Here is a 13,055-nt window from a genome sequence, read left to right on the forward strand (position 1 = left end):
AGGGGGAGAAAGGGATTTCAAAGAAAAATATACAAAAATTTGTTCAATGTTCTTTCAGTTTCACCTACAAAATATCACAGAAAGTAGGGTGAATGTCATCTCTATTAAAAATGCAATCTTTTTATGTTGTGGAACTTGTATGTAGTAAAAATGAAAATTCCAAATGTGTGGTTAGTCAGATAAAGTCTTGCAAATGTAATAATGAATGTATCAGTGTCCGTAGCTGACAGTTCTAGTAGTCTCCAGCATACTGATGTTTCAACGTAATGATTTTCAGAAATTATTTTAATTTTTTTTCAGTTATTTCCAGTGGCTTTTCTCTATTGCTGTGGCATTTTGCTTGTTTTCCATGATTTTGATTTGGGATGTGGTATGTACCCAAAGCACCATGCCAAAATGGAGATCCTAAATTCTTGCCTGTGAAAGTCATTGGAAGTTGTTGCCTTTTTAAGTATGGGCACTATAGGCAATGCCTTGGTCATCACTGCATTCAGACCCAGGAAAAAGTCAAAGCGGTATTGAGAAAAAGTAGTAAGAAGCAAGTTCAAAATTGGTTTCTTGTGAAAATTCCTAGAGTTATGGCTCTGGTTTTGGCTATATTTGTCCTTTAAGAAAAATCTGTGTAATTTTACCTCTTCCTCATCCTGACAGAATCTAGAAAATAGAAGACTGATTTAATTCATTGCTAACATAGTGATTGATATGGATGCTATGCCTTTTTAAGTTTATTCAGGCAGTTTGGTTTTGGTTTCAGTGCATCAGGGATTAATCAGAATCTTCTCCAAGCCAATCACGTTTTCAAAGGTAAGATAACTGTTTAAAGATATTTGTTTCATCTAGATTCCTAGAGTATGCATTCCAGTTCTTGAAGATCTAGCCCAATAAACAGGGGCAGGCTGAAAGAAGCAACAATAGTACTGTCCATTTTGAATTGTGGGCCAGTTGTTCTCTGGTCCCTACATCTACTCAGCATAATAAGGGCATGTGTCTTGTACTGAATGGAAAAGATCACAGGAAATGGACTTTTGTTCTCTGCAGTTCTTGTTTGCTCAGGTTGTCTGTTACAAAGTAGGCTGTAATTAAAGTCATCCGTCTTTTTTCCAGGTTAACAAATTTTGGACACTTTAAAAGTTTTACAGAATGTTTGTGTTAAGGGAGGATTTTAAAGCTTTTTAGTCCTGTGCAGCAGGGTAACTATAGAGTTTCTCAAATAACTGACCAGTCAAAGGAGAAGAGCTTTAGAGATTTTTGAAGGTAGCTGTTTGTTCTGTGCTCTTTTCAGACTGGTTAAGTCAGAAAGCTAAATGTTTCATGTTTCTACCTGCAGAAGTTATTTTACATCATGTTTTGACTTGAGTTGGATAGTTACATATGCAGTGTTTCTGAAAAATACTATGTTCTTTCAGGATTTTTTTGGAAAAGAAACTTCTGGTTCAGAAGAATCCCGTGAAGCTGGAGAGGTTGGAACAGGGAGATGGAAAGTACCAACATACAAAGACTATCTATACCTCTTTAGAAGTCTATTGAGCTGTGACACAATGAAGGTAAAAGCATAGTTAACATGGAAATAGAAAAGCCAAAGTAATCCTGAATCTTATTGCTGCTTTTCTAACCCTAGACTTTTTCTAAATGTCATGCTGTAGAAGAGCTGTTTCCTGGATTTAGTTGTTTTTAGTGGCTGATGACTAAATTAAACAGGGGTGAATTTAGGCTTCCATAGCTCTCTAAAGACAAGTTCTCTGAATCATGCAAATCTTGGTTAGTAAATTCAAGAAATAATTCTCTGGTGTTTTGAAATGTTGTGATAGTTTAACTTAGCAGGCAGCCAAACAAGACAGCCACTTGCAGCACCGCTCCCTTCCTGGCCCCCCCCCCCAAAGAAAATTAACCCTATCCTAGCAAAAACCAGGACAAATGTGAACTTTTTTCCTCCTACAAAGGAATGTGGTTTTGAAGATGAAAACTTCCTTGCTGAAAATTCACCACTGCAGTCCCTGAATCGCTTGCTATATGATGAACTTATAAAATCTATTTTGAAGATTATTGAGAAGTTGGACCTGACTGTTCAGAAACTGGATGTTAATGAACAGGTGAGACCTCATGACTTGTCCACTAATTTCTGCTGTTGTAAGGGAACCAAAATAACATTCCCTGTTTTGTTTTCATTGTGCTTATATACCTCTTCGTAGTGTCTTTGAAGTAATGTTCATACCAGTCAAAATGTTTTGCTTTGTATTTCTGGATATTGCACTGCAGTGTTAGGAGATAGGAACATCTGAATCGGACAAAAGTTCACAGAACCTATGATGCCTACTTTGGCATCTAGTGGTTTTCATTTTTCTGCTCACTTTTTCTTTATAAGCAAGCATCCCATATTATTTCTTTGAATTATTGATGTGTAAATTATTAGTCATTTGTCTGTGTCAGACTAGCTAGTAGCAGCTAGAAAAAGAGGAAAAGACAGTCTGTTTATCTGGGAAAAAGTTGTGCTTTCTGTAAGTGCTTTTGTCACAGATCCAGTGTTCTTGCTTCAATATTTATTTTCAGGATGAAAATGAAATGGACAGTGCTTTGGTTGGGCCTTCTTCTGACCCTGCTTCAAACCTGCAGCCAACGAAGCCAACAGACTTTATTGCCTTTATAAATCTAGTGGAATTCTGCAGGTATTAGTATGTTTTTGTGTAGTTTGGAAATTATAGAGTGGTTGGAAGAAATGTAAAGTGAAGTTTATTTAAGATGTCTGCTTTTGACTTAGGACAATATACCGTATTTCAAAATGCACAAGATGATTAGTGGGGAGACAGTAAATGTGTTTCAGACATCTAGGTCATAGGTAAAAACATGATAGCTCATCAGCTCTTTTTTTATTTTTTAAAGAGTACAGGAGACAAGTCACTCACTTTCATTTTTTGGGTGTAATTGTCTTTCAGTATATGTTGTAACTTTTAGTGTTATGCTGACCATATGTACTAAATACTTCAGAGACGAGAAATGCAGTCTTCATAATGTAGTGTGGAGCATCAAGTGAAAGGTACAGCATTGTTTGCCTGTGGAGGTCCAGGGATTTCCCCTGGCAATACTGCAGTCTCAGTAATGAAATTTGATGTGTGAGTATATATGTTTGTATAAATTCAGTAACGAGATATAATGAGGAAGAAATGGCTCTGCACTGTAAAGCAAAATAAAAACCTTCCTATGCTTGCCTCAGAAGGCAGCATGTAATTATTTCCTCACTATCTTTGGAGCTGCTCTGTTATAGCAATACTTCTTTTTCTTGTACTGACTTGAAAGTTTGAAAAAAATGAAACAAATATTTTATTCAGGTTTGTGTTTTGGTTTTTTTTCCCCCTGCGTATTTTCTGTGCATCTGTTTTAGAGAGATACTTCCAGAGAAGCATGTTGAATACTTCAACCCTTGGGTATATTCCTTTGGTTATGAGCTTATAACACATTCAACAAGACTACCTCTTATTAGTGGATTCTACAAGCTGCTTTCTGTTACAATGAAAATTGCCAAGAAAATAAAGTACTTTGAGGTGAGATCTCTTTTCCCAACAGAGGGATAACATGTTGTATTAATGGTGGTACAGTTCTTTATATTTAGTCTTCTATGTGCTATGGAAAACAGTTAATTGAAACTTTTACCCAGTTGTTTACAGCGTCCTATGCCCCCATAGTTACAAGCACATAGAAAGTCAAAATTTAGACTAGAATCACAGTTTCTGAAGAGACTGCATCCATGTGTAATGCTCTTTCTGAAATCCTGAGCTGAATGAACAGGGGCACGAGAAATACCCTTACAGTGTAGGCAACACAGAAGATAGCTTGGATATCAGGAACAACAGAACAGGAGAGATGTATGAGTTAATTGCTCAACTTCTGGGTTATACTTGTATTTCACTCACTGATTTCCACAGGACAAATGCTCCGTTGGTGGATGTACCATTTGCAGTATGGAAGCTATTGTAAAGTGATGGTGCTTCATCCAATTATGTGTGTAGCCTACCACAGAGCCCAGAAATGGTCTCTGCCACCGCTGGTGAGGGCACCAAGTGAAGCACATTTAGGAACTCATTGGTGTAGACGCTTGTACTGTAGGTGCTATTGCAAATTGCCCTTTTCTTATTCCACCAGAATTCCTACCACTTGGACATCCACTGTTACAGATGGTTTTCTTCTTTTATTTGATGTTAGGTGGGTGGACAAGGAGAAAGTTAAGCCATAGAAAAGTTATTTTTCAGTCCTATGTATCTTGTTTATTTGGGTAGTATTAAGTGTATTCCAAAAAGTTGACCCTCAGTGCACCATAGTAATGTTCGTTTCTAAGCTTTGGGAGAACAAATGTACATTTCAAGTTTTCACTGATGCCAGTTTCATATTGGACAGTGATATATGTATTCTGAGTTAAACTTGTGTTTCATATTTGTACTGTGTACTACGTTTTTTAATACTTGTGGTGTCTGTTTGGTAGGGTGTCAGTCCAAGGAGTCTCAGAAAATGTCCTGAAGACCCAGAAAAGAGGTCTTGCTTTGCACTGTTTGTAAAGTTTGGAAAAGAGGTAAGTGATTTTGCTGGCTAGCTTTCTTAGTCTGAATATAAACATACATGACTCAATCAAAATTATGTCTTCTGAGAAATCTTACATATATGATAGAAGTATTCCAGCTCTTTGAATTATGTGACATAGTAGAAGTTTAAAATCTTTTTCTGTCTGTTTTTTACTTAATGTCATAAGAGGTATATTGATCACGTATTCATGTACAATTGAGAAATAGCTGTATAATCGTATAGTAAATATTCTCTGGTAACTCTCTGCAAGTCAATGAGATTCCAGTACTGGTTTTGAGTTGTTTATTTCACATGGATATTGATGTAGCTAAATCAAGATCTTAAAAGGTTTATGATTGTTCTTGATCTGAATTTTAGGTTGCAGCAAAAACAAAACAGTATAAGGATGAGTTGTTGGCATCCTGTCTGAATTTTTTGCTCTCTTTACCACATGACATCATCATGCTTGATATCAAAGCGTATATTCCTGCACTGCAGGTGGGTCAAAGTGATGTACTTTTTTTTTTGCTAAAAACCATACAAAAGTTCTGGAGCAAAGTTAGTACACTGTTGAGCAAGTAAGATAACTGTTAAGCTTTGTACTGTCTTCAGTGAGATAGAATACAAATGACTTGACTTTTTGGATAAACAAGTAAGTGTCAGAATTTGCTTTTGCGCTAAGCTGAATCTGTTAGTACCTGTGTTGCAATATAATATATTTCTGCTGTGCTGATCTTGGGTGAGATGTTAAGCAGACAAAAGTTTTTAAGAAGGAAAATGTATTGTATGCTAAATGTTTTCAAATATATAATTTTTTAACCTTTAAATAATAGTAGTAAATAAAAATGAAAGACTAATAGTTTTACATTTGACATGTAGAATGCTTTTAAGCTGGGCCTTAGCTGTACCCCAATGGCTGATCTGGGACTGGATGCTTTGGAAGACTGGTCAGCTCACATCCCCAGACATATAATGCAACCTTACTACAAGGATGTTCTACCTCTTCTTGATGGTTATTTGAAAAACTCTACGTCTACAGGTACATACAGGCAAGAAATTGATAGTCTTGAGGGAGAGGAAAATCATTTTTTCATAGTTACGCCTGAAGACACGGATGTGACATACTTTATGTCTAGATTGTGCACTTCCTGTGATTGGAACAATATAACTTCTCTTACATCCCAAAATTTACCTTTTCCTTAAAGTAGGATTTATTTGCTACTGCCAAACAAACATTAATTGTAGCCATTTTATGTGCCACTTCTCTGTGATTTGTCCTTTGTGTCCTTAAATCAGCTTAGTTTTCACTAACAGATTTATTTTCCTTAATAAAGATTTTGTTTTAAATGAAAGAATAATTGACACAAAAATAAAAACAAGCAAAACTAGAGTGGGTTTTTTAAAGAAGCTATAAGTAGGTGCATGAGGTCATGGTACAATAAACTAGTACTGATACGCTGATTTTTTTGTTCATCAGTTGAATCCCAGAATAACTGGGAAGTAAGGAAACTTTCTCGAGCGGCCCAGAAGGGATTTAATAAAGTTGTGATACAGCGTTTAAGAAAAGCAAAGACTTTTTCATTGGTAAGAACACTGTTTCTTTATAGAGTTAAATGTGAATTAATCACTTCCCACTGTTTCTCTTCCTTTCTTACAGGCATACTTTTTTTCTGAGGGTTATTTCTACCTTCGATCAGTTCAATGAATCCTATTCCACAGCGTGGCTCAAAAAGCTTTTACATGAGCACAGCTGGAAAGATGTCATGTTCTAGGGTGAGAATGGGAATGAAGCAGGGAAAGGGAACTGAGGAAATCCTGTGAGTCAGCATCACTGCTAGACTGATATATTATGGAAACAAAAATTTACCTCCTAAAGCTTAGCAGTGGTGCAGCGTGCGAATACCATTTTGTCAATGTGTAACTTTGTTTTTTTAATTATCTTGTAGATAAGTTCATAGTCTTAGAAGTCAAACATACATACCATTTTGACCAGTGGCTTCTGAAGTAGCTCAAAATAAGTGTAGTTTTATTTGTATATTCCAGTGCACAGCTAACTTGGAAGCAACCTTTTTTAGGTGTGAAACTAATAGTTACTCCTGTATATTTATAACTCTAACCTAGTGGTCTTTAAACAAAATGAGTAAATTTTGCATCCCATATAGGCTGCTTATGAAAATCAGTTGGCTGCTTACATACAGATACAGGATCTAAACTCTTAAGTTCTGGGACGAAATCAAGTGAAGCGAGTAATTTTTACTTGAGATTTCTTTCCACTTTTTAGACTATTATGTCATTCTGTAGGTATGTGTTATCTGTGATGATAAAATTTTAACCTTTACTTAAGAAATGGCAATTGAAAGCCCACAAAATGTGATGAAAATGCTTTCCAGTCTTCCCCTCTTTTGCTTATTGAACCAAAACTGTTCTCTTGTTTGATGTGGTTCTTCTCCCCACAGGTTTTTCATTTTACCTTCTTCATTTATATGTTAATGAGAGCCATAAAATTTCATTTACTGTGTAAACCAGGCTACTCTTATGTAGAATTAACTCTTCCTTCACTATTATAAGTCTATTGAATTATTTAGGATGACAGTTCCTCCCTGGAGGCAGTAAGGGCTAGAGTGGCACACCTTCTTGGATCTTTGGGAGGGCAGATCAACCACAACTTAATTACAGGTGAGTGTCCTGTCAGGGTAAATAAAAATATCTACATGCCTCTGCTGTCTCTCTTGAAAATAGATTTCAGTGAGGTCTCAACATCACTTTATGAGAATGCATAAGCTTTTCAAGGAAAGCTATTTTTTGTTGCTCTTGTTTAAAAAAAATCGCTTTTATTCAGTTCTGAAGTTTAGGAGAGTGAAGTATTCACAAACTTCCTATAGAATGCAGAAAGTGTGTAGAAAACTTCAGTTAAAGGCAAAAAGTATATGCATCTGAGTATATGGTTTTATTTATTCCCCCCTTTACCCCCTGTCTTCAAAGCCATTTTAAAACTTTGCCCCATTTTTTTACTTTCTTTCTCTATGAAACATTTTTACTACAATTCTCACTTAATCCAGTTTTTCAGAACTGCAGCCTGTGACTTGTGTAAGTCTCAGCAAGCTTACTTCTTTACTTGTCAGTTTAAGGTGCACCATGCCTTTAGTGTGTCCAGGTAGAAGAGCTCCATTTGAGTGCCTACTCAAAAAAAAACAAAGCAAAACCCTGTTCTGCTCTTCTCTATTCAGTCTATGAACAAGCTTTATAGTTTAATTCTTAAATATCATAAAATCTAAATAAAACAAAAATTGAAAAATATAGTGTAAGTACCTGACCATGAGATTTAAGGGATAAATTCAGCAAAAGATTTAGTCAGTCTAAAAACTAAGGTAGTTGTATAGAAGTTTTGTTCCTTTCTTTTCAAGCTTGCATTTGATTTTTCTGCCTTTATGGTCTATTTTCTTTCTGCCAAGTACTTCTCTCTTGCTTATTCAGAAGTACTGTGGGAGAGTAGCATTACTCCCTGGAACTTAAATACAAGGTATGGTCAGACTTTGTTAACCAAATTAACAAATATGGGAATACAGGGAGAGGAGGGAGTAAATACGGCAGTTTTCCTTGGAGAACATAGCCATAAATGTAGTTATTTTCTTTGCAACTGCAGAGTCTGTTTGTTGGATCTTCTTGTCTGATCTTCAATATATTTTTTTTATAACGGTAGAACATAGAAGTAGTATATTGAACATCTTGAACAAGTATTTTAAATCAAGCGTGAGTCAGTGTCTCCTGTGTTTATCATTGCCTCCAAACTTAACCTGTATTGAAGCTGGAGGTTGCTGCGACTGTCTCCTGAAATGTTGGCTGCAATTATTTTTTCCATGTGGTCACTAAAAATCTGTTGGGATGTGCAAATAAAACCGGCCTCCTAACATACTTCTGGTACTTGTGACTTAGTAATTTATAAAGCTTTAACATTGTATGGCAGTCTAACTGAAGCTGAGAGATTACAGATTTTCTGACTGAGCTACAGAAAGACTTACTCTATTTATATTATATAAAGCTTTTTTATTTTGTTTTGATCTTTTTCAAATGCATTAGCTACCTCTGCAGAAGAGATGATGAGGAAATGTGTGTCCTGGGACACTGAGATGCGTCTGAGCTTTGCTGTACCATTTGCAGATATGAAGCCTGTCATCTACTTGGATTTATTCTTGCCTCGTGTGACTGAACTGGCTCTTTCTGCAAGTGACAGACAAACAAAAGTATTGATGTTTTTTCTGCATCTTTTTTTATGCTAGATGATAATGCATAAAATAATGTCTTCCTTATTAAGGAGGACCTGTTTTAATTAACTTACAGATAGCAATGTGTTGCTTTGGTGCTTTTTCGTGATGACATTATTCTGAGTGTTTAAAAACTAAAGAGCAGAAGTTGTCTTAAGCTCTGTCAGATGGCATAGTGCTTTGAGATACAGACTTAAAGTAAAAATTAAAATTTTAACCTAGTTGATCTTCAGTGCTGTTTGGCCGCCTCCTCGTGCCTGGCTTATGAACTTGTGGGCCGAGTCCAGCAGAGCACTTAAGCAAATATTTTGCTGCTTTGTGGGATTGGGATGTTGATATCCAAAGACAGTCCAGAACCCAGAGGTATCCTTTAAAACATGATGATGAGTGACTTACCCAGTGTTGAATTTTCTCCAGCTGAAAAGTGGCTGCCTGAGATAGAGACTTAAAGCATTAGGAGAAAGGGCAGTTAGAATGTGCGTAAATTATTTCCATGGACACGATCCATTCCTGGAACGGTGACTTAGCATAGATTGGAGTGATTTCTCAAGTACACCCTTTCTTGTGACTCATTCTCTCCTGCCCACAGTTTTGTCTTCTCTGTGAAAGTAATGGATGCATAACCAAAAGGATTTTTAAATTTCAGGTTGCAGCATGTGAGCTACTACATGGCATAGTCACATACATGTTGGGGAAAGCATCTCAGATGCCAGAAAGACGCCAGGGTCCCCCACCCATGTATCAGTTGCATAAACGAATATTCCCGGTACTGCTTCGTCTTGCTTGTGATGTAGACCAGGTAAATGGATTCATTTATAAGCATTTTAGCTCTTTTAAAATACCTCTAAATGTGGGAATTAATTTATAATTTTATTTAGTCAAGTTAACCTGGCATGTTATGTCTTCCCGAACCCCCCCCACCCTCGAAAGTAATGTATTTTAGAAACTGAAATTCTGTTTTAGGGATAGTTTTTTTAGGATTTCGGGGACGAGGTGGAAGCCTTTTCAAAGACTTCAATAATGGAGTGTAATTCAGAGGAGGGTACAAATAAATGAGGGTTTCAAGATTCAGGTTTCAAGGATCATTCAAAGAGTTAATGGTAGTAGCTGCTCTTTATCACTGTATTTAATTTTTATATTTTTCTTTTTCTGTAATAAGTTAATTTGAAGTGAAGTTGATTATTTCAATATTGAATGAGTGCAAAGCTACAATCCACAAGAGAAGCATTTGTGAGAGAATTTATAGTTGCCTAAGGATGATACATTTAATTCAAACATCTGTACTTGCTATTTCTTCTCCTTTACACAAAACAGAATAGACACATAGGTTCAGCTCCACTGAAATTACAGGTTTTGTGCCTTTTCAAACTGCTGTGTAGACCCTAGCATCCAGGTTCTATTTTTAGACCAAAGGAATTTTGTGTTCTGTTAAAATACACAGGAAGCTGTGTTACTAATTTACGTGAAACCCCTTTTGCTGGCTTATGGCTGAACATAAACCATAGGTAAATAATGTCTGGATTGGTCCAAACCAATGCATATAAGCACACACACTGTATTATAACCCTGTATGTTTGCATATATAAGTATATTTAATGGTTCTTCCCTTTATGTTACAGTATGACAGTATTCAATTGGGTTGATTTACAGGTCGAATTGTTGAAATCCAGGAAGTTAGAATAATGTATATGGTAAAGATTAAGGGAAATTTTAGATCAAAATACAGCTTAAAAATAAACTTCCTCATTTCCCTGGCTGTATGTTGGCCTATCAGTCCGTGGCATGCAATGTTCTTTGTCTCAGAGGGTCTTACTGAAGGTAAGCTTGGAGATCTTTTGAGACTAGTTGAATAGAAAGCAGCTAAACAGGTGGGGTTTTGGGGGTTTTTTTTTTAATCCTTGATACAGAAATGTAATATGAAGCTGATTATTCATTTTATAAACCCTTTTTCAAAGAAGTACTGTTTTTTATTCTCACATATTTTGAATAGCAAAATAGCATAGAAATATATTAATCCTAGAAATGCAGTTGACTTTTATTCTTTTCAGGTAACAAGACAGTTGTATGAGCCTTTAGTCATGCAACTCATTCACTGGTTTACCAACAACAAAAAATTTGAGAGTCAATATACATTGGCATTCCTTGAATCTATCTTGGTAGGTCATAAGTCTTTCTTCTCTTTTTTTTCTGTGCCATGTGACTTTATTTTTAACTAGCCTCATTTTACTACTGAAAGAAGCAGGAACACATGAACAGGTATGATGTCTCCTCATTTGTCTGAAAGAAGGATAACAGTTTATTGATTTTAATTTTTTTTTTTAATGAGCATTTAGTATTTCTTATCTGAGATTTTGATTATGGATTTCTCTATTTCTTTGGCATTCTCAAAATGCAGCTGTAGCATCTTCAGAGTCTTTATAGGAGTAATGAAACACTCTTTTTATCGTTAGTGTATACAAGGAACGACTGAAATACATTCACCCCCCCTAAATTAAAATTGCTTTTGATGTGTGCTTAATTTTTCTGTAAGTTTCTTTGCTTTTGCGGGTGCAAAAGTTTTAAATTTAAAACTGACTTTTGCACTGAGCTGAAGTTTTTGGAGGCAAAGTAGGTCAGGAGGTTTTGCATTTTACTTTTGTAAATTAAAGTCAGTATTGTCGCGCCACTTCTAAAGCAGAGAAAATTGGCCCATCAGAAAATGAAGTGACTTAGACAAGATTCCTAGACTGGTATCTGAGACAGGAATAGAAATCTGGATCTTTGAGGCCTAATCCAGTGCTGTGAGGACTGGAAATGCTGCCTTTCCCTTGGGCAGTAGTAATTTTGAAGTTCTGTTATTTCTGGGAAACTGTGTGTACAGTTCTTAAACTTACCGATAATACTGCATAAATAAGCTGCTCTAATACTGCACTGGGACAGTGGTGGGGTTTTTTTCATTCTTGCAATGAAATAATTTTGTGTAATTTCAGAGTGGCATAGTGGATCCAGTTGACAGCACTTTGAGAGACTTCTGTGGTCAGTGCATACAAGAATTTTTGAAATGGTCTATTAAGCAGACAACACCAAGACAGCAGGAGAAAAGCCCAGCAAACACCAAGTCTCTTTTTAAACGGTTGTATAGTCTTGCTCTTCATCCCAGTGCTTTCAAGAGACTGGGTGCAGCACTTGCTTTTAACAGCATCTACAGAGAATTTAGGTGAGCAAACAGAGCTTGAAACAGTAACTAGCTTGGACTAAAGGTTCAAGTAGGTAAAAAGAATTAAGTGTAGAATTCAAATATTCATCCACTGACACTCATTCTATTAATGTGTATGAGATAGCTGTACAGGTGAGTTACTCAGCTTATTTTTAATTATGATTTTGTAGTTTGGGCTTTCTGCAAGTGGGGACCATATAAATTTAAATTTCTATCACAAGTTTATGGGAAGTTATTTATACCTTTTAAAGGTGGTTAGCGAATCTTCCTTGCTATTCTTTTAGAGTGGTTTAGATGTATTTGTTGTGCAAACATCTTGTGCGATTTATCTCTACCGTATTTTATTTTTTTTTTTAATTAGGAGTTCACAATTAGTGCTTTTTATACTCGTGTTTCTCATAAAATTTATTCCTGATTTTTAAAGGGAAGAAAATTCACTGGTGGAGCAGTTTGTATTTGAAGCATTGGTTGTATTTCTGGAAAGTCTGGCCTTAACCCATACAGATGAGAAATCATTAGGTGAGCTATAATTAATTAACTATGAAATGAAGAAAAAAGCCATCCTCTTGCATCTTGGATTAAAAAAGAAAAACTCTTGTAACTGTAGGAAAAGTAAATGTGCTTACTTTTGCAACAAAGGAAGGATTATTTTTCATTAGTAGTAAAGAGGTTATTTGATATCTAGTTAGGAACTCTTTGAATAACTCCTTGCAACATCTAAAGGTACAAGATTTTGAGCCCAGGACAAAGAACCTTTTCATATTTACAGTGATTTATGGTTTTATAGTAACGCTAAAAATGCTAGTGGTGCTTCTGATTCGAGTTGTGATTTTGCAGTTAGACAGTGTAAAAATGTAGTTAGATGGGAGTCTTGAAGTTTACTCTTTTATAACAAACAAAATGCTCCAAAAATTGACATTGCTACATATTATGTTATAATACTCTTTCACAGTGGCATTGTCATTCTTCTTTACAACAGTATGCAGCTGTGTGAAGAACCTGTGACCTCTTCCACGGTACTAATAATTCTTCAGTAAACCTGCATTTCT

The 13,055-nt window shown here is 35.8% G+C and overlaps 1 protein-coding gene across 1 annotated transcript in view; it reads left to right on the forward strand.

Moving 5' to 3' along the window:
• PRKDC (protein kinase, DNA-activated, catalytic subunit) overlaps positions 1 to 13,055 on the forward strand; it is an 83,221-nt gene that overhangs the window by 10,535 nt on the left and 59,631 nt on the right. The window contains exons 13-27 of the mRNA XM_010167334.2: positions 755 to 804; positions 1,407 to 1,544; positions 1,941 to 2,090; positions 2,548 to 2,663; positions 3,377 to 3,536; positions 4,472 to 4,558; positions 4,927 to 5,046; positions 5,428 to 5,587; positions 6,026 to 6,132; positions 7,134 to 7,224; positions 8,626 to 8,789; positions 9,457 to 9,609; positions 10,859 to 10,966; positions 11,780 to 12,006; positions 12,431 to 12,525. Coding sequence (XP_010165636.2) covers positions 755 to 804; positions 1,407 to 1,544; positions 1,941 to 2,090; positions 2,548 to 2,663; positions 3,377 to 3,536; positions 4,472 to 4,558; positions 4,927 to 5,046; positions 5,428 to 5,587; positions 6,026 to 6,132; positions 7,134 to 7,224; positions 8,626 to 8,789; positions 9,457 to 9,609; positions 10,859 to 10,966; positions 11,780 to 12,006; positions 12,431 to 12,525 — 1,926 coding nt within the window. The remainder of the gene's footprint in view (positions 1 to 754; positions 805 to 1,406; positions 1,545 to 1,940; positions 2,091 to 2,547; positions 2,664 to 3,376; positions 3,537 to 4,471; positions 4,559 to 4,926; positions 5,047 to 5,427; positions 5,588 to 6,025; positions 6,133 to 7,133; positions 7,225 to 8,625; positions 8,790 to 9,456; positions 9,610 to 10,858; positions 10,967 to 11,779; positions 12,007 to 12,430; positions 12,526 to 13,055) is intronic.

This window comes from Antrostomus carolinensis, unplaced genomic scaffold, assembly GCF_000700745.2.
Source record: "Antrostomus carolinensis isolate BGI_N321 unplaced genomic scaffold, ASM70074v2 scaffold27574, whole genome shotgun sequence".
Taxonomy (NCBI): domain Eukaryota; kingdom Metazoa; phylum Chordata; class Aves; order Caprimulgiformes; family Caprimulgidae; genus Antrostomus; species Antrostomus carolinensis.